This window comes from Pan troglodytes, chromosome 19 (genome assembly GCF_028858775.2).
Source record: "Pan troglodytes isolate AG18354 chromosome 19, NHGRI_mPanTro3-v2.0_pri, whole genome shotgun sequence".
NCBI lineage: Eukaryota > Metazoa > Chordata > Mammalia > Primates > Hominidae > Pan > Pan troglodytes.
The window spans coordinates 63,087,313-63,112,627 of record NC_072417.2 but is presented as its reverse complement, the minus strand read 5'-3'; the positions used below and the strand labels follow the sequence as shown (position 1 = coordinate 63,112,627).

General features: G+C 53.7%; 1 protein-coding gene, 1 non-coding gene and 1 pseudogene across 2 annotated transcripts; 1 reads left to right on the top strand and 2 right to left on the bottom strand.

Moving 5' to 3' along the window:
* Positions 1–216: 216 nt before the first annotated feature.
* DLX4 (distal-less homeobox 4) lies at positions 217–5,808 on the bottom strand. The gene is made up of 3 exons (XM_511870.8): positions 5,436–5,808; positions 1,914–2,110; positions 217–1,482 (listed from the first exon to the last, which is right to left on the bottom strand). The coding sequence occupies exons 1-3, from the start codon at positions 5,716–5,718 to the stop codon at positions 1,240–1,242; spliced, it is 723 nt and encodes a 240-aa protein (XP_511870.3). The 5' UTR covers positions 5,719–5,808; the 3' UTR covers positions 217–1,239.
* Positions 2,097–3,582, bottom strand: LOC134808928 (uncharacterized; annotated as a pseudogene).
* A 3,187-nt stretch (positions 5,809–8,995) lies between the features above and the next one.
* LOC112206105 (U6 spliceosomal RNA) lies at positions 8,996–9,097 on the top strand. The gene has a single exon (XR_002940315.1). It is a non-coding gene; the product is annotated as a U6 spliceosomal RNA (small nuclear RNA).
* Positions 9,098–25,315: the final 16,218 nt, after the last annotated feature.

The following is a 25,315-nucleotide window of genomic DNA, read 5'->3' as shown; positions in this document are numbered from 1 at the left end:
TCTCCTGGGTTCACATGGGAGCATATGAAACTGTGGACGTTGTTAGAACATTCCAGAGCCAGAATCACAGAGCTAGTTAGTGGCCAAGACAAATCTAGAATCCAGTGCCTCTGATACCTGTAATTCCATGGTAGAAAAGTCAGATGGGCCAGAAGAGATGCATGACCAGCCCCTACCCATAAGAAGTCAGGAAACAAACACATCTCACAGCCAGAATGCAATGTTTTGTACAAACTTTAATCTCTGGAAGCTGGTGGTGTGAAGCTCAAGCTCCAATTCGTTCTAAATCTGCACAGTTCCTTTGAACAGAGACAGCTGCAAGGAGCTGAATCAATGGGCCTACCCACCTATTTGGGTTGTCTATACCTGCACTAATCCAGAGAGCCAGTTTGTCCCCATTTCCCCCCAAGTGTTACTTTACCAGGTTTCCAAAAGTGTGTGCCCGTGGGTTCGTTAGGGATTAGGGATGGGGAATAGAAGGGAGCCTCTCAATAAATACCTATTGAATTATATGGATAATTGGATCCATTATCTATTCAAAAAGGGGAGATGGGGAGGGGGTGGGAAAGAGGGCTTTTTTTTTTTTTTTTTTTTTTTAGGAGGAAAGCATAAATTACCCATAGGTCCACAAATTCCACATTTCTCTGCATCTCTTCTACCTCCCAGTATGGTAAGTAGGTAAATCAGTTATGGGGGTAACGGGCTGACCTCCAAGGAAAAATCGCTGGGTGGGTGGGAGCTGATGGTGGTCCACTTCTGCTTTTGCTCACAAATGGGTTGTGCAAGGCCAAAGGCATACAAAGAAAAAAAAATACTCAATGTTTCTTGCTGATTTTGCACCCAGGCTGTAGTGGCGATTCAGTCCTTTTCAAGAAAGCAGGGGGAGGAGAAAGGGAGAGAGGGAAGAAGGAGTGGGGGAGTGGCAAGACCAAGGGTTCTGGGGACAGTCTCAACTCCAGCCAATGGCTCTCTCTCCAGAGTCTTTGTCCAGCTGGAGGGAAGGTGTCCAGTCCATGGTAGTGGTGGGGACAATGATTATATAAGGCTGAGGTCCTTGATTTAGCTGTTAGGGTTAGGGGTACAGGCTCTGCTCCATTCCTTTTTCTCCTCTAACTGCTTGTCCTCCAGAGAAAACCCATCTGGAGCTGGTTTCCTCCCAGCCCAGAAGGGGTGCAGGTGGACTGCCTGGGTCCTGGGCTTTGCAGGAAGGCTGTGGGCCTGACCCGCCCTTCCCCAGATTCACATCATCTGAGGCGAAGCCAGGACATCTGAGGAGTGATGCTGATACCAGGCTCCAAAGCTGTTGCCATAGCCACTGGTGGGCAGGGTCCCTGCCTTGGGTAGATCCCAGAGGGAGGGGAGGGGTGGGGAGCAGGGAGACACAGAGAAGGTCCTCCCAGGGAAGTCCCCTTCCTGCCCCCCAGAATTCTGCTTCAGGAGCTTCTTATACTTGGAGCGTTTGTTCTGAAACCAGATCTTTACCTTCGGGAAGAAAAGGGGAAAGAATGAAAGATCAGGAGGAAGATATGTGTGAAAAGTTTCGAGGAAGGGAAAGGGATCCAGGTGCAGGCGCAGTCCTGGGAGACCAGCAGTTCCCTAGGCTGGGAACATTTGCTCCAGTCCCCCACAGCCCCAGAAGCCTTCTGAGTTCCTGCCTCTGAGCTAGTATCCATGTCTCCCTGTCTGACCTACCCTCCTCTTCCTGACCCACTCCACCCCACCCGCACATACATGCACACCTTTCAACACATTCCCCCCAAGGCTTACTAAGAGCCAGCTATGAACATTCCCTGGAGAACTGTGACAACAGGGCCACAGCACCAATCCATCAGTCATTCACAGCTGGGGCTGGGGGATGAGTTCCCAGAGAACCAGGGAAGGTGAGAGATGGGGAAGGACGACACTGGCCCCACCTGGGTCTGGGTGAGGCCGAGCTGCGCTGCCAGCTGGGCCCTCTCGGGCAGCGCCAGGTACTGCGTGTGCTGGAAACGCTGGTTTAGGTGCTGCAGCTGCAGGCTGGAGTAGATGGTCCTCGGCTTGCGGAGCTTTTTGGCCGGGGCCTGAGGGCGCCGCTCGGAGGGTTCCGGGGACAGCCGCGGCTTCTCCGAGTCTGGTGGGCAGCACAACACGGTGTAGGGGGCGAGGAGGGAGCGAGGGGGTAGGACGGACAGTTTCATAAGCTTATTTGCATCTCGTCTGCATGCCGTCGGCAGCAAATAGCAAAAAGCGCAGCCACCAGGATCGCCCCCTTGGCCCCTGCCCTCTACCTTCCGCGTGGAGCGTTTCAACCCCCACGTTCACCGCGCCAGGTGATACAAGACGCAGTTCTGCTCCCAGGGAGCTCCCACTCGTATGGGTCCTGTGACCCTAGGAAGAAAGCGCCGAGGGCCACAGCCAGGGTACCGCGGCGCCTGCGGTGGGAGGTCGGAGTTCAGCCACGGGCGGTGGCGCCAGCTTGGGGTAGGGCGAGGCAGAAAGGCTAGGTCCAGGGCTGAGCCGAGGCCTAGAGATGACAGAGGAAGGACATTGCAGGCAGAGGCTCAGAGCAATGCTCAGAGGCTTGAGACGGTGTCCGCGTGGCAGCCTCCGGCTGCGGCCAGCGGGGTGGGTGAGAGGCCCGGCTGAGAGGACCTTGAATACCAGTCTCGCAGCGCTGATAGTGACCCCGGGTTTGCCCTGGCCTCGCCTACTGTAACGGGCTGCCCCTCTGCTCAGGCGCACCCTGCAGGAAAAGTGACCATGTCTCCCCCGCCACACCGTGGCCGCCTGGGTTTCCAGGGACCCCCAGAAGCCGGGTCTGCGTGGGGCAGCCCCTTCCTTCGTTGGGCAGCGCGCACAGAGCGGTTCCGGCGGCGGGGAAGGTGACCCAGGTTCCAAGAGCGCGCAGCGTAGCCCGGCGGGGCCACTCCTGGATCGCGCTGCGGTGCCGCCGCGGGGGATCTGGTCAGCTCTGGCCCGCCTAGCTCTCCAGGAATCTCGGCCGCGGGACAGCCCAGCCCTAGAATGCTGAGGGACAGGGGAGGGTTGGGCCGAGGGGTTTCTGTTCTTCCGAGCCAGCCACCCTAACCTGCGCGGCTCTACGGGGACGCTGCAGAGGTCCCAGGCAATGGGAGGAGTAGGGCGGATGGAGCAGCCGCAATGCCCGGGGGCTTAGGGCAGCGTTCGCTGCATTCCCTGCGGGTCTGTCCAGCCGACCTGAGCCGAGAGAGAGCGGCTTCTGTCCGCCCGCGTCCCCCCACCTTCTTCCCCTAGTTGGGCTCACCCTCCACACGTCAGTGTACCCGCCCTCGGCCAGCCGCGGTCACCAGCTGCCGTCACCTCCCCCGCATCCCTCACCCGTGGCCTCGGGCGCTGCGGGCTTCTGAGATCCTCCCTCCTCGACCCTGCCTCAACCAATTCCCAGAAAAACCGTTGGGTTTCCGCTCCCGCCCGCGCCTGTCCTGCCTCCCCTGCCTCGACCCCACTGCTGGCAGCTCTGGGCTGGCAGCCCAGAGCCCACCCGCGCCTCTCTGGCTGCGTGGACTGCGCAATTCGAGCGGGGACGCAGAGTCTCTGAGGCCGACCCGGTTGCTGAATTCGCATAGCCCTCCGCGCCCCAACGCTCCCAGCAGACCCCCTCCAAGTTCCTTCCCGGACAGCTGCCTTTCCCTACCCCAGTTCCAGCAAGTTACGACTGGATCTGCCCGGGTCGCGATCATGGAGCCCCAAGGCCTCCCTCCAGGCCCGCTGCTCCCGACGGCTCAACGGGGTGGTGGCACCGCTCACTTGGAGCCAAACCTTTTCCCAAGGCAGGAGTGGACATAGAGTGGAAGTAAAAGGAGGACCCCAAGCTCTCGATCACATGCCCTCCACTCTAGAGCGCCCAAACCCACCAGTTCCAGCAGAGAAATGCTAGAAATGTATTCTAAGGAAATCTGGGTGTGTGTGGTTTTTCGCTGGATGGGGGAAAGTCCTTAAAGAAAATGAACTCTCCACTCTGTTGTCCTTAGATCTCAGACAAGACTGACAACACCAACCTTACTGCCAGCAATTCCCCTGAGGACAAGGTCATGATATTCCCACCCCAGTCCCCAAACACATAACACACACAAACATATCCTATTAGCATACACTAAAGGACAGTCAAAGGGATTCATTTGAAAAACTAGAACTACTCCTCCCTGCAACTGCGCCCACTCCAGCCACACCCCGCAGCCCAGGAGAGACAGCCACAGTTCTGTCACAGAAGGCAGTTAATTTTGGGGCGGTTGGAGGAAGCTCCCTAAAATCGATGCTCCTGGCCACATGCTTTACCCATCTATACATCAAAGAAGTTGAGCTTCTAAATCCTAGGGTCACTTCTGGCTCTGATGGTTTGTGAGCATGTCAGAGCCACAGGAGAAGGGAGGAAGATGTCTTGGTCCTGAGCTGACTCCAGTGAAGTCACCTAATGGATGTGCCTCCTTGGAAGAGACTGCCAAAGACAATTGCAGGAGGAGGGGGTGAGCAATTAGATGGAGGCAGAGAGTCCAGGGACCTGGAGGCTAAGCTGGAGCCAGTGCAGATGGGATTGTGGGCAATGCCATACCCACATTGTATGTCAGCTCAGCTGCAAGGCCCAGGATCCCAAAGACGGCCAGGTTCTCCGCTTCATTGAGGCCTTCCAGTGAGCACTTTCTCAGGAGCTCAGAGTTGCTCCAGGCAACGGGAACTGTGGCCTAACCTACCCCAAAGCCAAAGAGTGGAGATGACAGCGATGGCCGGCTCCTTTGGCTGGAAGGCTGAGGTAGTCAGGGAGAGATGAGCGACTTTCCTACCAGCCTTTGGCTACCTTCTCAGAACAATGGATAGAGGGGTCGTACTCCCAGATTCTGCCAGGCCAGCTTCCAGTCAAGGTCAGGCCTGGTCTGAGGAGAGCGGGTAAGGCCAGGGAAGGGAGAGGACAGAGCCCAGAATAAGCCTCGATGTCTACAGCCCTCCTACCAGGACTTGATCTGTTTTTCAGTGTTTGGCTTGATCACTGCTTTCTGAGACAAGACTAACGCAGAGAGGGGCGACAATGGGGCAGGAAGGGAGTACAGGACGGGTGCTGGGGGATTCTGACAAAGGGGCTAGGCCCCCATCCCCACATCTGGATTGCTTCAGTTTTCCATTACTAGTAGGTACAGACAGCCCCGCTGCTCCAGGTGGGGGGTTGGGGGGGCCCTCTCGCCTGTCTTTACACAACTGCAAATCGAAACCAGGTCGGTTTTGAAAGGAGACCTAGATCAACTCTCCCCCGCCCCTCCCCCCGTGTCTCCCGCCCCATCCCTTCGCCCTCCCCCCACCCCCACATCCCAGGGAATCCAAGGAAGGTTTGAATCCCGCTAGCTGCGTCCAACCAGGCGAGGGAGAAGTTTAGGGGCGCACAGGAGCCGAACCCCAGAGGTGGGAAGAGCCTCCACGGCCGAACTTACCTGCCTCGAGTTCCTGAGGGTGCTCTGCAGGTCCGCAGAGGGGCTGAGAGAGCGCCGCGGGTTGCTGGCAGGACAGGTAGGAGTCTCCGGGGTTCGCTGGCTCGGTGTAGGGGTAAGACAGGAGGTGGCCATACGGCCTGGAGTAGGACAAACTGGGGGAGGCTGCGGCTGTAGGGGACAGGCCAAGCGGGTAGGCAGCCGCTACCGACGGGACAGGGGCGAGGTCTGGGAAGACAGCTTTGGAGGCGTCCCGGCCGGGGAGGGGGCAGGGCAAAGAGGTCATTGTGGCCAGGGCCCGGGCAGAAGGGCCATGGCCCGGCACGTAGTCCGCTCCCGCTGCCAACTCTCTTTTCCAAGCCTCCGGCGTTGGGCCGCACGGGCCCCCCAGCCAGCAGCCCCCACACTTAAGATCCCGGAGAAAGTGTCTCTCTGAGCCTCTTTCAGCGGAGAACGCGCGCCTGGGAAAGGGGTTCCGGGGGGGTGCCCCCCCATGACTTTCCCCTCCCCCCCTAAATCCATGGGGGCCCCCTCCTCTCCATCGGGTTCGGTTCCCGGGACCCGACGGGGGCCCCGCCCTCTTAGACGTCCCGGATTGGCTACCGCCCGCGGTGACCTCACGGAGACTTGGAGCCGGGCCCCGCCCCCCGGGACAGCCCGCTGTAGAGAAGTGGTAAATGGGAGGGGGGCGGTGCGCACGCTCCAGGCCGGTCTATCTCGGGGTCTCCTCCGAGAGGTGCTGGGGTTGCAGAGCGATTGGTGCAGTCCAGGAACCTCGGTTATAATGGCAGAAATGCTAGAGAGGTGGCGAGCCTGGATGCCCAAGGGACAGGGAGCTGGGTGGTGGGCAGAGGCCCTGGGGCTGCGGAGACGCAGGGAATCTGTATTTGCAGTCTCCCGATTTCGGGGATCTGCACGTCGATTCTGGTCCAGCCGCGGTGGACCTGAAGGGGAGTCAAGTGCAGACCGCCAGCGCCAGCCGCTTAGTCAGCGCGTCGGAATGCGCCGCTGCTGAGCGCCGGCAGTTTGTTGGTAAATAGACGCCGGGGCTGGGAGGGTGCCGCCCGGCGCCCAGCCTGCCCCGCACGCGTGTGGCGCGCACGCCCCCGCGGGGCGCCCTGGGCCTGGCAGGCCGAGACCGCCGCCGCTGCACCCCACCGCCCTGCGTGCTGGCTTCCGCTTCCGGCAGGGGCCCTGGTTTGGTTGCGACACCGCAGCTCCTTGCAGGCCCCCGAAGCTGAAGAAGGGATCCGCCCTCTGGGCTTAGCCTGTGCGGTGCCCCGCCTTTCCGGGGGCTGAAGTGTTGCTTGAACCCGGACGAAATCTGGGAGTGGGAGATGAGTCCAGTTGGATGGCTCCTGGGCGGGCACAGGAAATACTGCAGGCCAGTCTCCCTGGCGCATTTTCCAGGCTGTGTTCAGGACTTGCTTCTAAACATTAGTATCCATGGCCTCGATGGACACGTGTCCACGTATACAAGCATTTATTGACACGTGTACACAACTACACAGGGACTCCATTCAAATACAACATGTATACTCACATATACCAACATGGAGGTACCTACACTGATGTTCACACTAGCATTCCTCTATAAAAAGAGAGGTTCATTTGTAAATCTGCAAACACTTTAGGCTGTGATGTGTATACATCTACCTAAAGATGAATTAGCACTATCCCTGAATAAAAACACTATCTAGTACTTGTCTCTTACCTGGATTCATGAGTATACAAGTCAAATCACTGGTGTACCTACTCGAAAATACAGAAGATCCAAGCATATAAAATGTATACTTGTGTTCCTGCTCTATGAGAAATACCTGTCCACACACATCTAAGATGCCTTATGTTAGATGTGTCCCTAAACTGCCAGTCTTCACAAATTCCCCAGCATACCCAAACACCTGTTCCCACTTTATGCAACTGGGCAGGCATATTCATGTTTGTACACACACACATGCTCTCATTGTTAGCGTTCAGAGTGAAGGTAGCCCTCGTAGAATTGGGAGATGGAAGAGGATGGTGATAAGAAAGAGAGATCAGGCAAGGTGGCTCAGGCCGGTAATCCCAGCATTTGGCCCAGGCAGGCAGATCGGTTGAGCTCAGGAGTTTGAGATCAGCCTGGGCAACATAGGGAGACTCATCTCTACAAAAAGTACAAAAATTAGCTGGTCATGGTGGTGTATGCCCGTAGTCCCAGCTACTCAGGAGACTGAGGCAGGAGGATCACTTGAGCCCTGGAGGTTAAGGCAGCAGTGAGTTGAGATCATGCCACTTCACTCCAGCCTGACTGACCGAGTGAGACTCTATGTCGAAAAAAGAAGGAGGAGGATGAGGAGGAGGAGGAGGCAGCAGCCTGGAAGAATAGGAGAAAACACTGGCTGGGGAATGGAGCCCAAGCCTCCTTAGACAAAATCAATCAAATGGGTGTGCAGGGATGGTTGAAGTTCAGTCAGGTGTCCTGCAAGGAGGAAGAGCAAGTCTATTTCAAACTAGACTCCCCAGTGGAATAGATAGAGGTGAGTTTTTCCAAGGAGAGACTCTAGCACCTGGCTTGGAGCTCTTCATCTTGAAGCCTTGGAGCCGGGAAGAAGGGGCTTTTGCAGGGGAGCTTCCTCCTCTGGGCAGCTGGCGAACCCACTGCCCTCTCGTCCAACAGGCTGTGGAGGGTTTGCTCAGTAGAGAAATGCTTATTCTATGTGGGACTACCTTTCTCCCTTTCTTCCTTAATTCTCGCCATGCCACCATCTCCTTAGAGCTGGAGCAGTGAACCTGTGAAGATATATATCCTTCTAAACCTTTCATTCTACCATCACCATTTTCCTCTACAGGGATGGAGGCAGCCTTACAGCAGTGCTGAGGAGAGTTTCCAGGGATGGCATCAAAGGTGTGCATCAAAGGAAGAGAATGTTTTTTGGGTGGGGTTGGCTGTGAGGGAGGGTTTCCCAAAGGAAGTGCTTTTGAGCTGGAGTTGACAGGATAAGTGGAAAGACATTCCCTCTTAGAACCATGTGCACAGAATCCTTTCTTGTCAGACCCAGGAGAGAAGGGCAGGCATGGGTTTTCTGGCAGGGTTCTGCCACAGTTGGCTTTGGGCATCCTCCAAAGCCAGGAGATCCCCAGTGCATACTTGTCTTAAGTTCTAAGCTCTCAGGGCTTCTCTGAACTCAGAGGATCTTCACCCCTATGCAGCAGCAGGACATACTCTGCAGCCCTTTGGAATTTATCAAGCACTCACAACATCCAAGTCCTGTGCATCCACACACACACACACACACACACACACACACGCTCAAACTCCAGGCACTATTATCCCCATTTTACAAATGAGGAAACATCTCCTTCCATCATCACCTGTTTCTTCAAGGCTCCCTTCTCCCATATTCCAGAGGGTGTGGGGCTGGGGCACCTGCTTGGGATAACCTGGGGTCTCCTCAGAAGCAGGCTCCCCAGGGAGGGATCCTCTCCAATAGGAGTCTCATCTCACCAACCTCAGGAAAGGTGGACGTGGTGAGGATGTGGTCTGGGAAGCACAGTAATCTCGTATTGGATCAGAGGGGAGAGAGGATGCTTGCTTAGGAAAAAAAGTTGAACCAATACAGAGACGATTAGCATGGCCCTTGCACCAGGACGACATGCAAATTTATGAAGCATTCCATATTTTACAAAAAAATTTTTAAAGAGGGAGGGCTGGCTTGAGACCCTTGAGGCTTGGGTTCTGGTCCAGTTCAGCCACGAAGTTGCTGGTTGGGATATTTTGCATCAGTCATTTGCCTTCTCTGAGACTGGTTTACCCAGAAGGGATAAAAGAACTGAGCTGGACTAAGAACTCCAAGCCTTTGTCATTTGCTTTATGACAAATTGCAAAAACTAAAATCCAAAACCATAAGAAAACCAAGAAGAAGAAGTGGGGGAAGGAGGAGGGATGGAAAGAAGGAAGAAAAAAAGAGAACTCTCTCCTGTCACTACCAATACCTCAGGCCCCGGGATCTTCACAAAAGCCAGAAGTGGCTCTCCCAACTTTCCCTCACAGATCCTCTCGCTTAGCGCAAGGGGCCTGCTCGGAAAACTCCAGCACCCTGGTGATGCCGCGGGGACAGACGGCGGGGTCCAGAGTTGGGGGGAGGGGATATGGCGCCGCGGGGCTCTAGGGATTGGGCCGAGGCGCAGGGATTGGACCTGATCCGCTGGGTGGACGGTAGTTTGCTTACTCTTCTTGGGTCGCCGGGCAAAGGCCATCGCAACCGCTCCAGTAATAATTCCTTGCGCAGCACAAGCACCCACGGAGGTGAGATGCATTCCTTGTTTGATCACCCCGAGTTCCGACCTTCCCGGTAGCGGGAATTCCCTCCGAACCAGCCCCTTCCCTGGCGGTCTATCACGGGCACCCCTAACACTTGGTGAGTGCGCAGTGCTCTCGGCACAGTCTCTGGGCTCCATACGATGCCTACCGCACGCCCTAGCAGAGGAGGTCTCTGTCTGCCCCTGCAGCCGGACGCCGAGGTCTGTAACCCCGAGCCAGCACTCAGAGCCGCACCTGCGCGGATCTGCCAGCGGAACGGAGATTCCACCGCGACCATAGTCCTCCTCACTCCGCGGCCCTCCGGGATTATCCGTGCCCTTTCTCCTCCATCCCACCCACCGGCCCCAAAACGAACTTGTAGTATAGTATTGTCATTCGCAGTGATTTTCAGTTTTATTTGGAAGGACCTTTCTTTCTTAGTAACTCAGGTTGAAGAAACTGAATAATTCGGTTTGGCGGCGGGAAGGAAAGAATCAGATCTTCGCCCCAGCCTGCCTGAGCTCGGCCCCGCGCGCTGTGGATAGAGCCCCCGCATTCAGCGAGGCCCGGAGAATGGGCAGTCTGAAGAGACCTGCGTCCCCCCTCTCCGATTTGACTTTTCCTGAAATTTGGAATTATTGCGCCTCTTTTTCTCTTTCTGATCGAGCATTTAGTGCTGGCGCAAGCCGGGCAGCCGACTGGTTACTGAGCCCACGGCCAGCCCGGCCGTGTGCTTCCATTTGCGCTCACCTCAGCACTCCCCTGAGCGCTTTCTCAGGGATTGGAGTTCCCGCCTCATTTCCCAAATAACCCTGGAGAAGCTCCCGGGGGAGGAGGAGGGGAGAGGCCTTGGGGTCAGCACCACTTCTATCCCAGCACTGCAGTGGGGCTCCCCACGCCCGTCTCCCGCTTCACCATCGGCGACGCTCTCCCGGAGTCTTCTTTGCATTACTTGCAAATTTCAGCCTCTGCTCAGGAAAAGTCTTCTATTTGAGATTAGCTGGGATGTTTTATGCACACACTAAACATGTTAAAAACAAAACTAGGAAAAATTCTTGGGACACGGGGTGGGGGGACGGAGGAAGAGAGAGAGAGACAGAGAGAGAGAGAGAAAACGGTTAACAAAAAATGGGGCGGTTTTGAGGGTGTCTTGGAGGCAGGCTGCGCCACTGGGGAGCCACGCGACGCTGAACTTCGCTGGATGAGGGAGCAGGAAATACCCCGGGATTGGGGACGCGTGGGCTGGGGGACGCGTAACTTCCAGGCTCGGTGGCCCGGAGCTCTGAAGTTTTCCCTCGGTGTCCCAGCCCCGGACCCGGTGGACCAAAACGAGGCGCCCGCACCAGGAGCTGGACTGACAGACCGCCGGCTGGCCTGCCAGGGCGCCCCGGGGAAACATAGCGAGCCGGCGAGAGGCCCTGAGGCCAACCCGGCTGCAACGAATTTGCCCGGCCGCGAACGAAGGCAGCTCCGCCGGGATCTTCAGACCTTCCCAGACCTAGGCATGGAAAGTAGGCGTTTCGCCGACGTCTTCATCGCCGGGTGCAGGGTGAAAGCCGGAGGTGGGAGTACTGGGAGTTGGAAGGTTCCTCTAGCGGCAACATCGAAGACGCGTGCACTAGCGCACACAATACAACACAGAGCGAGCGCGCGCACACACAGACACACACAGCACAAACACCACAAACACATAGATGCACAGACGTATACTTCTGCCACCCAATAGCCTCAGCATACACTCCATAGGCAACCACACAGCCACATCACACATACACAACAAACACAGCACACGGCCACCACACGTACACACACAACCACCCCCCTGCAACACACACACACACACACTCACACCTGCCCTCTGGACCCCCTGGAGTTGATGGAGGGTCTACAAGGGTGGGGTTATTGGTTTAACTTTTTGACCAGTGACCCCAACCGAACCAGACCCTTTGGAAGTCCAGACTGCTTTTCTTTCATAACAAAAGGTCTGGTCTCTGAATCCTGATCAGGGCAGCTCAGCCTGGGAGGAGACAGCCTTACCTCTGCTGGTTTGGGCCTGGGAGAACGAGGGAAATATTGCCTTGAGGAGGAGAGTGGAGTGGCCGCGTGGGCGCACAGACATACCCATACCCCTTCCCTTCAATGTGAGAAAAATAATCACAACTACAAAAAACCTCAAACTCAGGCTTTCCCTGTGTACCCCTGTGTTGGGCTCTTGGGTCCCCAGGCCTGGTGTGGGGGGAGGGTAGGCAGAGGTAAAGGTGAAAGGTAACTCAGTCCCACCCTCCCTCCGCTGTCTCTCCCCCAAACCTCCCCTTCACCTTGCTCAGCTATGGGGGCAGGGCGGGAGTGGTTGGCCGAGAGGAGGGTCGTGGACCCACTCTCAGCGGTTTACGGAGGGGGTGGTGCATGGCGCACCTCCTCCAGCCTGGCTTCCACCCTCGGCTGTCAATCACCCTCATTAATTCTCCTTGGAAAATGATCCCACACTGGAAGTTCACTAGCTGCTGCCTGGAAAAGGCTGGAGGACGTGGTGAGGGGGAAGGAAAATGGGCAGAGAAGTGGGGAGGGTTTGCACTAGTTTCATGGGGTGAGGGCGGTGCAAGCTGGTTGGGGAACTGAGCCCTGAAGACTTTCCATCTTCTCAAGTCAGTTTGCCTCTCCCCTCCCCTGCACACCCCTCCCAGACTCTGAGCTGACTCTCACCTGTCCAGGCTGGACCTTGGGGAAAAACAGCTCTTTGTAGCCCAAATTCTGGCATGAGCCCCAAAACTAGTGAGGAAGGGGAGCTCAGCCCCACACTCCCAACCACCAGTCAACCCAATGGGGCACTGCTGCCTCTGGTGCTTTCCACAGGAAAGAGAGGGAGGGCAGGGTAGTAGATCTCTGGGTGTGTAGACAAGAGGATCCAGATGAAGGCTCTATTCTTGGAGACCCCTCTGAGAAACCTTGCAGAGCCTGTCCCAGGGCCTTTAGGGGAGAAGGGGAGCAGTGGTGACCTGAGGCCTTGTGCCTTGGGTAACACAATAATATTGATAATATCAGCAAACACTTAAGTGTTGTCTGTGCTCCAGGCCCTTTGCTAAGCCCTTACATGGATCATTTTATTGAATCATCACAAGAATTGTATGTGGTACATTCTCCCTCTGTAAGAATATAAGACATACTCTGGCCGGGAGCAGTAGCTCACGCCTGTAATCCCAGCACTTTGGGAGGCCGAGGCGGGTGGATCAAGAGGTCAGGAGTTCCAGACCAGCCTGGCCAACATAGTGAAACCCCATCTCTACTAAAAAAAAAAAAATACAAAAATTAGCCAGGCATGGTGGCATGTGCCTGTAGTCCCAGCTACTCAGGAGACTGAGGCAGGAGAATGGCATAAACCCAGGAGGCAGAGCTTGCAGTGAGCCGAGATCACGCCACTGCACTCCAGCCTGGGAAACAGAGCGAGACTCCGTCTCAAAAAAAAAAAAAAAAAAAAAGAATATAAGACATACTCTATCAATAGTATCCTCATTTTATAGATGAGGAAACTGGAAACTGAGGCACAGAAATGTCAAATAACTTGCCTAAAAGCTGGAACTGGAACCCAGGCCAGCTTAGCCCTCTTAACTACCATGGGGTTGTCTTACCTGGAGAAGCACCACTCAGCAAGGGCAGAGGAAGGGCTGAAGATTGCTGAGAAGAGGAGGGGACCCCGGGAGAGGAATGCCCTCTATAGAATGTCAGTAAGAGAAGTAATAATATTAATACTGGCTAATATTGTGGGCTTGTGTAGTAGACATACTTTACATACTCGCTTTTTCTTTCTTTCTCTTTCTTTCTTTCTTTCCTTCCTTCTTTCTTTCTCTCTTTCTTTCTTTTTTTTTCTTTTTAGGTGAGGTCTTGCTCCGTTGCCAGGCTGGAGTGCTGTGGCACAGTCTCGGCTCACTGCAACGTCTGCCTCCCGGGTTCAAGCAATTCTCCTGCCTCAGCCTCACAAGTAGCTGGGACTACAGGCACCTGCCACCACGCCCAGCTAATTTTTGTATTTTTAGTAGAGATTGGGTTTCACCATGTCGGCCAGGATGGTCTCAATCTCTTGACCTCGTGATTCACCCGCCTTGGCCTCCCAAAGTGCTGGGATTGCAGGTGTGAGCCATTGTGCCCAGCCACATGCATTTTCTTAGAAATCTTCATACAATCCTGCAAAAAGAGTCCTTTTTTTTTTTTTTTTTTTTGTAGATAGGGTCTCACTCTGTTGCCAAGGCTGGAGTGCAGTGGCAAAAACACGACTCACTGTAGCTTCAACCTCGTGGGCTCAAGTGATCATCCTGCCTCATCCTCCCAAGTAGCTGGGACTACAGGCATGTGCCACCATGCCTGGCTAATTTTTAAATTTTTGTACAGACAAAGTCTCACTATGTTGCCCAGACTGGTCTCTAACTCCTATGCTCAATCGAGAATCCTACTCTTATTGTTGTTGTTGTTGTTGTTGTTGTTGGGTTTTTTGTTTGTTTGTTTGTTTTTTGAGACGGAGTCTCACTCTGTTGCCCAGGCTGGAGTGCAGTGGCACGATCTCAGCTCACTGAAACCTCTGCCCCAGGTTCAAGTGATTTCTGGCTAATTTTGTATTTTTAGTACAGATGGGGCTTCACCATGTTGACCAGGCTGGTCTCAAACTCCTGATCTCAAGTGATCCACCTGCCTCGGCCTCCCAAAGTGCTAGGATTACAGGCGTGAGCCACCATACCTTGGCCACGAGAATCCTGTTCTTTTTCTTTTTTTTTTTTTTTTTGAGATGGAGTCTTACTCTGTCACCCAGGCTGGAGTGCAGTGGTGTGATCTCAGCTCACTGCAAGCTCCGCCTCCTGGGTTCACGTCATTCTCCTGCCTCAGCCTCCCGAGTAGCTGGGACTACAGGCACCCGCCACCATGCCCGGCTAATTTTTTTTTTGTATTCTTAGTAGAGACGGGGTTTCACCGTGTTAACCAGGATGGTCTCGATCTCCTGACCTTGTGATCTGCCCGCCTTGGCCTCCCACAGTGCTGGGATTACAAGCATAAGCCACTGCGCCTGGCCGAGAATCCTATTCTTATCCCCATTTTACAAATGAGGAGACTGGGGCACATAAAAGGTGTGTGCAGGGCCCACATCCACTTGGCTGAAAGGCAAGAAAGTGAGGAAAGAGCTGAGACTGAGAGTCAGGAGGCTCCACCCTGTGGAGGGTCTCAAACGCCAACCAAGAGCTTCAAATGGGGCCCATGGGCAGTGGAGAAGACCAGGATGGGAGTGGAGAAGCTTCCCAGGGGCATCTTGGGTACGAGGGTGGGTTGGGAGGGATGAGTCAGGTGGCAGAGAGAGCCCAGTTAGGAGGCTGTTGCAATAGGTCAAGCATGAAGTGAGAAGGGAAGGTTCAAGGGGGTGGTGGCAAAGGCAATGGAAAGGAAGAGAAGCATGAGAAGAGTGGCTCAAAGACAAACCCTACTGGGCTAGGTAACTGTACCAGAGAGGGTAGAAGCAAAAATGACTGTGAAGTTCCCGGCCTGGGCAACCAGAGGAGACAGGTGCCTGGTTCACACATTCAGGCATTTTATGGTGGGAATGAACCATGGACCAAGATCCTGGGTTAGATGTTCCAGCAAGCAGCCAGCCACACTGACTAGTTTGCCCCTGCACAAGTGTCTTTCCCAGTCCTGCCAGTGTGCACAGGTGAAATTTACATATATGCAGATGTATGCAAATGAGAGTAACCTCATCTGGGCCCTGAGCCAGAAGCCAGTGAGGCAGGCCCTCTCCCACCTCCAGGGAGGAGGAGGAGGACCGCCCCAGCCCTGACTCACTCACTGACATGCCGCCTGGAATGCCACCTCCCCAGCTGCCTTCCTCCAACTTGGGGAACTCGCTCCTGGAATCACCATGAAGCTCAAGCCCAGAAGATCACAAGCAGGAAAGACTTGGGGCTGGGGCTGAGGACTTTCTAAATCAAAATAATGATGTATTTTGAGTCCTCCTGGCAAGTCAGCAAGGGGCAGGGGACAGGAGGAGGCTGCGCAAATGCCTAGGGAATATGACATTTTCCCTACAATATATATGGCCTTCCCCAAAGCACGTGGACATCTGTAACTACAGTGGGCCCTCATAATAACTTGTGAAGTAGGTGGTTATTTGCCCCATTTTACAGATGAAGACACCGAGGCCCATGTCTTAAAGTGCCTTGCTAGGGAAAACCTCACTCATGTGTACAGAGCAGGATTTTCAATCCAGGCCTCTGACTCAGTGCCTTTTGCACTACTTTATGGTTTGGTGCTGGGCTGAGGGAATGGGCAGCTAACTCTGGAATCTGGGGCTCAGTTTGGAGAAACTGTTGACCCTCAGGTATCCAGTTACAAGAAAGAAATCTCTAGTCTTCTCAGTCCTTAAGGACTTCAGCAAATAAGTGAACTCTTGTCTCTAGACCTAAGGCCATACCTCTCAAGTGGGGTGATAGACCATGCACCCCACTTCCGGCTTCTTCAATGCTCTCTTTTTAAAACATCAACTAGATACAGAGTCTGTGTAGGGTGCCATGGGAGACTGGTCCCACCCAATAGCAAATTTAGCAATTTGTGTATATTAAAATTATGAAAAAAAATAAAATAAACAGGCCAGGCATGGTGGCTCATACCTGTAATCCCAGCACTTTGGGAGGCCAAGGCGGGTGGATCACCTAAGGTCAGGAGTTCGAGACCAGCCTGGCCAACATGGTGAAACCTCGTCTGTACTAAAAATACAAAAATTAGCTGGGCATGCTGGTGCACGCCTGTAATCTCAGCTACTTAGGAGGCTGAGGCAGGAGAATGGCTTGAACCCGGGAGGCAGAGGTTGCAGTGAGCTGAGATCGCACCACTGCACTCCAGCCTGGGTGACAGAGTGAGACTCCGTCTCAAAAAAAAAAAAAAAAAAAGAATAGATATGAGTGTATTGCTCTGCGCCCAGGCTGGAGTGCAGTGGTGTGGTCATAGCTCACTGCTGCCTCAACCTCCCAAGCTAAAGCAATCCTCCCACCTCAGCCTCCCAAGTAGCTGGGACTACAGGCGCATGCCACCATGCCCAGCAATTTCTTTTTTTTTTTTGAGATGGAGTCTCGCTCTTGTCACCCAGGCTGGAGTGCAGTGGTGCGATCTTGGCTCCCTGCAGCCTCTGCCTCCCGGGTTCAAGCAATTCTCTGCCTCAGCCTCCCAAGTAGCTGGGATTACAGGCTCCCGCCACCATGCCCGGCTAATTTTTATGTTTTTAGTAGAGACGGGGTTTCACCATCTTGGCCAGGCTGGTCTTGAACTCCTGACCTAGTAATCCACCCGCCTCGGCCTCCCAAAGTGCTGGAATTACAGATGTGAGCCACCGCGCCTGGCCCAGCAATTTTTAAAAAATTTTTTGTAAAGATGGGGGTCTCAGAATGTTGCCCAGTCTGGTCCCAAACTCCTAAGCTCAAGTGATCCTCCTGCCTTGGCTTCCCAAAGTGCTGGGACCACAGGCATGAGCCAACACATCTGGCCCAGATCTGAATTCTAATCCCACCTACATCACCTACTGGCTTGGGCAAATAAAACTTCCCTGTGTCTCAGTTTCCCCATCTGTGAAATGGACATCATAATAAGCCCAACCTCACAGGGTTGTGAAGATTCAGTAAATAACTCTAAGTGACCATGTGTAGCAGATATTTCATACACATTAACTCCCTTTCCTCTTGCTGGTTCCTTTGGCTCACCCACAAGGGATGTGCAAATCTCCATCACATAATCCACTTGCGGGGGTGGGGTGAGGTGCCACACCCAATTTGATTAAAAAGCTTTTGTCCCCAAGGATTTGGTGATGGTGGGAGATGTCACCCCCAGGATACAGAACTCCTGCAGGGCAGAGTTCCTTAGCTCCTCATCCTCACAGCACCTGGCACTGTGCCTTGCATGCTGAGGCACTCAGGGCAGCCTTTATTCTCCAGCTAATCCTGAAGCCACCCTCAGCTTCTAAGCACAGGGACGCTTGTGAAGGTCAGTCCTCCCGGTGGCATATGGAATACTTTCACACTCAGGATCTCAGCTAATCCTTACCACCCAGTCAGGTGGGGCAAGTATTGCTGGCCCCATTTCACAGATGAAGAAACCAATGCTCAGAGCGGCTCAGGGCCTTGCCCAACATTGCACAACCAGTAAGTGACAGAGCTGGGATTGGAACCCCAGCCTCCTGACTCTGGAATTCTCTGGGTTTTTCCAGAGCAACTCAACTCTCTCTGAATGGGTGGGTGAAGGAGGAGAGGAGGACAGAGCTTTCAGAAACTGGATGTTGCATGGACGTGAGGGAGTCTCTCTGCTATGTGGGTTGTGGGGGCTGGTGGTGGTCAGAGCGAAGCCCCAATCTCTGCAGCAGAGTAGTACAATGACAAGAGTCAAGACTGAAAGAGCAGTAAGGCAATTGGCCCTATGGAAAGCCAGCGGTGGGGATGTGTGACTTGTCTGCAATGTTGATTTATGCTCAATATAAGGAAGACATTTTAAATAACTAGAGCTTTCAAAAGTAGCATATTCTCCACCTCTATCTTAGGTACCAATTCCTTCTATCTTAAACGGAGTGGTGATTTCACATCTTGTTTCCTCTGTTAGAATAAGACATTCTGGGGGCAAGTTCATCTCCCATTGAGCTTTGCTTCCTCCAATATGTGTGTGTATATCATCTGTCCTCAGTAAGTGTTTGTGAGCCCCTCCCGCTGAAGGTGTTCAAGCAGAGGCTTGCTGTGGGATCTCAGGGAATGCTGTGAGATGGGGCTGAGGGCCTGGACCCTGGAGCAGTAGGTTTGAATCTAGTTCTGCTGCTTACTAGCTAGAGGACCTGGCATAGGTGGCTCAGAATTTCTGGGTCTCATTTTTCTCATCTGTAAGGTGGAGTTAATACCACCTACTCCATAAAATTGCTGTGAGGACTGTGAGGCACTCTATGTGACTAGCAGGGTGCCCAGCACAAGGACAGCCAAGAAAGCAGCTTTTTGGATGATATACGTAGTTGAGGGGCTGTGTCATAGACTAAAGAAATGGGCTAGGGGGCTGGGCGCAGTGGCTCACGCCTGTAATCCCAGCACTTTGAGAGGCCGAGGTGGGCAGATCACCTGAGGTCGGGAGTTCGAGACCAGCCTGACCAACATGGAGAAACCCTGTCTCTACTAAAAATACAAAATTAGACGGGCGTGGTGGCACATGCCTGTAATCCCAGCTACTCGAGAGGCTGAGGCAGGAGAATCGCTTGAACCTGGGAGGCGGAGGTTGCGGTGAGCTGAGATCGCACCATTGCACTCCAGCCTGGGCAACAAGAGTGAAACTCCGTCTAAAAAAAAAAGAAAAGAAATGGGCTAGGGACCCACTAATGTCCCTCCAGTTCTGACATACGAGCCTATTCCATAAGCACCAGGAAAGGAGCTAAGCAGAACCCAGGAAGCCAATTGACTCAACATAGGAAACTGAGTGAGAAACAAACAGGCCTCATTCAAGTCCCTCGGTACTTGAGACCCTCACATGGACTTTTCCTTTTTTTGGCCCTGCCCCCGCTTAGATAAGCCCTCTAGGCCTGGACTTGGGTTCAGGGACTCTCCTGGTTCCTGGGCATCATTTGCCCTGGAAAAGGTACCAGGAGTCCCAAGTACCCCATCCTGCCCTGGAAGCCTAGCCTCAGCCAAGAACAGGACCCAAAAGTTCAGATTTGGTCATCACCTGCTCTAACCACAAGCCCTTAACCAGCCCAAGCCTCTAAACCAGAAAGATGACGTGGCACCTCCTGGGGGGTGGCAGTGGCTCCTGAGTGCCAAGTGCCTGGGGCTGGGAGGGGCCTCCCGCAGGGCTGCTCCGCAAAGTTTCATGGCCCTTCTTAGAGATGGAAAGCACCTCAGAGGCCCAGAACCAGAGGGTCTCAAATTCTGGGATCAAGAAGTTCTGGGTGGGCCAGGTGTGGTAGTTTATGCTTGTAGTCCCAGCACTTTGGGAGGCTGAGACAGGAGGATCGCTCAAAGCCTGGAGTTCCAGACCAGTGTGGGCCACATTGTGAGACCTCATCTCTACCAAAAATAAAAATAAAATAAAATTATTTTACAAATATATAAAATATTTATTAAATTTACTTTTAAAATAAAGAAGCTCAGCAGGGAGCAGTGGCTCATGCCTATAATCCCAGCACTTTGGGAGGCTGAGGTGGACAGATCACGAGGTCAGGAGTTCGAGACCAGCCTAACCAACATGGTGAAACCCTGTCTCTACTAAAAATACAAAACTTAGCCGCGCGTGGTGGCGCATGCCTGTAGTCCCAGCTACTTAGGAGGCCGAGGAAGGAGAATCGCTTGAACCTGGGAGGTGGAGGTTGCAGGGAGCCGAGATCATGCCATTGCACTCCAGCCTGGGTGACACAGTGAGACTCCGCCGCCCCCCCCCCCCCCCCCGCAAAAAGAAAGAAAGAAAGAAAGAAGCCCTGGGTGGGCCTGGAAACCTGCATAATAATAAGCACTAATGGTGAGAAACTGATTTGGCCCAGCACCCCTAGTGTTAACACTAGGGAAGAAAAGGGGATAAGACTGGCCCATAAGGACACGCTGGAACAGGACAAAAGCCCCACTCTCTGGACCCTAGCATAGAGTTTTTTCAAACCAGCAGCCTCTTGAGATTCACCCACCCAGAGAAGGGGAGGCCAAGTTCACAGGGATGTTTTTCCTGAGTCTATGCCCCATGCCCCCCATTAGAGGTTGTATCGATTGCATGAGAACAATTCAGCCTCTTGGAACTGGCCTCTGAACAAAATGAGATTGAAGTATTGGTCCTGTGGGGGGCCACCCCAAGGCTGGGGAGTGGGAACAAGTAGGCATCTGGGGCTAGATCTGTGGAGGGTCACCCAGGCGTGTGTTTGGAAATAGCCATTACACTGGTGGGAAATTTTTTGTCTGATTTAGAATAATCTCTTGTTCACTAGCACCTAGCACAGTACCTGGCACACAGAGCAAGATGGTGTACTGAGTAAATGGATGATGCAAAATGGGGGTTGGACGCAGCCGTCTTCAAGGCAAAGGGTGTAGGATCTCAGCAGAGCCTGGAGAACACCAAATAGTGGATGCCCAGAATGCAGGATGGCCAGGGAGGTGCAGCCAAGAGGAGAGAGGGAGTTGGGCAGGCAGCTGGGAATCACATTATCCCCCCGTCCCCACCCCAGGGTCAATTGCCATTGAGTCTCAGCCCCAGAAGTTCCATGAACAGAACTGGTTTGGGTGATTGAGTAATCGTGTGGATGTCGTGTTTGTGACCATGACCATGTGACACATGTGTAAATGTGTATGTGGTGGGTTGTAACCGAGACTGCATGTGTGTGACTCCTTGTGGCTTGGGTGTGGCCCTGTGCGTTGTATAGGAGCTATGTGCTTGTGGCTGCATGTGACTGTGTGGTTGTGTGTGTGGTTGTGTGTGTGATTATGTGCACAGAAATCGGCATTGCCTCTGCCATGCGTGCGACTCTCAGAAACTGGTTCTGAGAGTGGCTGGGAGTTGGGGGTGTGGATGCGGCAGTCTGTGTAGCTGTGTGTTGTCTGCATGATGTAGGTGCAGCTCTGCGTGGAGACAGCTGTCGTGGATGGATGTGACTGTATGGGACTCTGATATTGTCTCCAGGTGGGCCTGGGAGACTCTGGCTAGGCTCTCTTCCATGTGACTGTATCCACGCAACTGCCTGGTGGGTTACTGGCTTTGCATGTTGTGTACGTAGCTGGGTGTCGCACCCTCCTGTGTGTGTCACTGTATGCTCCTCTGAGGGACTCGGTTGTGTCACTGTGTGTGACTGTGACTGTGTGTGTGACCCAGCATCCTTCTCAAACCACCTTCCTTGGGTGACTTTGATGTGGTTGAGTTTCTAGGGGCCATAAGGACGCCGGCCTCACTCTGGAGGACTTCAAAAGATGGCAACTCTTTTCCCCCAGCAGGGGAAAAAACCCATCTCCCCCTCCCTCTTCCCACTCCCCCTGCCTGGAGGAGAAGCCTGTTTGTTTTCCTATTTTTACTGCCTAGGATGAGTTCATGGCCGCAGCTGACTCACCAGTCTTTCCGAAAGACTTGGGGAAGGAAATAGGGGTTGCTTGGTTGGGACCTCTGCCCAAGAGCCCAGAACATTCAGAACAGAGCCAAGGAAGATATCTGGGTCCACTGTGGGTTGTGTGAGCACCTCAAGTCACTCACCCACCCTGAGCTTGGAAGGTCAAGGAGACTTCTTTAGAGGTCACTGTCTAGCCTCCAGCTTCCTACGCCAAAAGACGGGCCTCTGTCCTTATCTAAAACCTCTCCCCTCCCATCAGTCCAGTTGAAAAGTAAGGCTGAGCCAAGGCCAATTGAAACATAGGCTGGAGCTCTGGAGGTGCATTTGACAGGTCACCCAGATCCATATCCCTGCAGGTGGTTCAGTAAGTAGCAAGGATGCCTGGGCTTAACAACACTGTTTGCGCGCCCCCTATGGGCAGAGCCTGCCCCAGCAGAAGGAGGTACAGCTAGAGGAAGGAGGCTTGCACAGTTTGACAGGGGAGACGCAGTCCTCTTCCCCAGGCACTCTTAGCCTTATGAGAGACTCTTAGCTTTAACCCCCTACCCCATACACAGACTCTGACACAAAGAATCAAGAGGATTCAAACTATATTTTCCTAGGCTTGGAAAAGAGTCATGTCCAGAACCTGAGGAAGAATTAGAGAGGGCTTCTGGCAGGGCTTCGGGGACTTTGGTGCAGACTAGGAGGGAGAGTACTTCCTGGTGGGTGGGTGACTAGAAGGACCCAGGATGGAACAAATTCTTGGGAGATATATAGGAGGTGAGGAGAGGTGGGAAGTCCACAGTGGCATAATCCTTGTGTGAGACGGCAAGCGAGGGCTTGGGCTGGACCTGGTTCACAGTGCACAGGAACTCTGCCTGAGCAAAGAGTCTGTGGATGGAAGTCCCCTTTGGTATCTACCTAGTGTCTCTGCAGCTGCAGCCAGCCTATAGTTTCCCATGTCTGGTTGCCCAGGAGTCAGCCCTGAGGCTGGGGCTTTGCCCCCTTCCCCCTACTCTACTCTGGGGAGCCAGACACCCCAACTGTGCTCCCAGCCAGCTTGCCTGGCTGGCCAGCACTCCTGCCCCCTGCTCCCATGTCCACCCTGAAGAAGCCCCTGCCAGGCTGTCATCCAGCCAGTGGCTGGAGCCATAAAAACTTCCCTCCACCCCCGCCGTCCTGGCTCACTGCCTGAGAGGCTCCTTCCAGCTCCTGTGACAGATCCTACCCTTCCGTCTGCCTGAAACTCCCCGACTTTGAATTTGGGGTGTTTGGGCCACTCTCCTGGAGGAATTGAGAAGAGCTTCAAACTAAGAAGTTAGGAGGCTGGGCCTTGGGGAACTCACTGGGCGGGGCACCTAGCCTCAGTTTCCCCATCTGCAAAATGGAGCTAATGGTGTTTGCCCTGTTGGGTTTCCAGGGTGGGTGGGGAAGGCTCCAGTGAGCTCATGGGTGTGAAGGCCCTGGTGAGTTGTAAATAGTCCAGTACTCGTGGGAGGGAGGAGGGAGCGGAGCCGTGTTATTCCAGCTGGGCCTGGCTGCCTGCGTGGAGGGCTTGGTCAGGGGGGGTCAAGGGGAACTGTGAGGGTCTCTGTGCCAAGTGCTGGAAACAGGAGAATTTGAGGCTGGCACCCCGCTGAGAGCTGGGTGTACATAAGGCCTTGCAGGGGCCGCATCTGGAGGCGACAGCAGCAGGGTCTATGACATGAAGGCTTGAGGCAAGTCACTCGGACAAGTGGTTCCAAAAAAGCTGCTTTTTGGAAGAAGGGTGCTGAGAAACCTGAGGTCACCAGGTGACATCACTCTCAGCCTCTCTGACATCCTTGCCTCTGCAGAGAGGGAATGCAAATGCCATCTTTTCTTTTCTTTTTGAGATGGAGTCTCACTCTGTCTCCCAGGCTGGAGTGCAGTGGCGCAATCTTGGCTCACTGCAACCTCCTCCTCCTAGGTTCACACCATTCCCCTGCCTCAGCCTCCCGAGTAGCTGGGACTACAGGCGCCCGCCACCACGCCCGGCTAATTTTTTGTATTTTTAGTAGAGACGGGGTTTCATCATGTTAGCCAGGATGGTCTCGATCTCCTGAGCTCGTGATCAGCCCACCTCGGCCTCCCAAAGTGCTGGGATCACAGGCGTGAGCCACCGCGCCTGGCCACCATCTTTTCTCTTCTAGGGACAGAGGGCCTAGGGAGAGGAGGTTGAGCTCCTGGTATGGACTCTGGAAATTAGCTGCAGCTTTTTCTGACAGGAAAATTCTAAAGTCCTAGTCAGCTCACCAGGAGGGGCATCTGGCTGCATTTTCCTTCAGCCTGTCAGAGAGGCAGTTCCAGAGCCCTCTCCCCTCTTCTTCAAATGGGCAAACCAGTGCCTTCCCACATGTACCACTCACCCCTTCCAGCGCATCTGCCCACTCTCTCCCTCCACACACTCACCCTGGCTTTCCCCTTGGACTCTTTGAACAGGCTGCTCCCCCTCTGAAATGCTCTTCCCCAGACCACACCCCGCCCCCAGCCTCAGATCAAATCCTGCCCCTGCCAATTTCTAGCCATGTGGCCCTGGGCAAGTCACCGCATCTCTTTGAACCTCAGTCTCCCCATCTGTAAAATGGAGTTAATACCACCTCCCACACTGGTAAGAATGAGGAGATAACACATGAAGCGCTGAGTCCAGTTTCTGTCACAAGGGAGAGGCTCAACACCCCTTCACCCCTTCCAACACCTGCTTGCCACTTACTGATTTGCCTTATTTATTGCTTCATAATAAATCAAAAGACAGATATTTACTGAGTACTCACTATATGTTTAACACTGTGGCAAGTTCTAGGGAGATCCAAGGGGTGGTTCTTTGCCCACCTGGAAACAGCTACCAACCTGGATGGGCAGGCAACATCTGTAACGATGGAATATCCAACTGCTCGGACAGCATGGCTGTCCCACTGGGCTGAGTGAGTAGCAGGCTCCCGGAGGAGCCAGAGAATGGGCAAGGGAGGTGTGGCTTGGGGAGGGCTTCCTTGAGAACGGGGCCTTGGTTTGCAAGTAGGATAGGCAGAGGGGACAAGAAGGGCAGTGTGGACAGAAGGCATGGCAGAGGCATGACCGTGGTCATGGGGACACAGGAGTAAAGAGAGAGTGTGGGAAGATTTCGGGGTGATGACTGGATGGAAAAGGCCAGGCCACACACTGGAGATCCTTGAGAGCCAGGCAGAGGAATTTAGATCAGACATGGTATGAAACAGGGAGCCACAGCAGGTTCTTGAGCAGGGGGCAGGAGTACAGGTTGAAAGGGAAGGGATGAGCTTCTCATTTATTAACATCAGCTGTATTTCAGAATTTTTCTAGGTGCTTATTATATGTTTTCCCACATAATCTCCAAGCAACCTGGTAAAATATATCTGTTTATCTTCATTTTAGAGATAGAGAAACAAACAGAGAAATTGAGTAACTTCCCCAAGGTCACAGAGTAAGTAGAAAGTGAGATAATTGAAGTCTGTCTAACTCCAGAGTCCACTTCCAACATAACCTAGTTTCCCTTACAGAGGATGTGGATCAGAATTTGGCAGG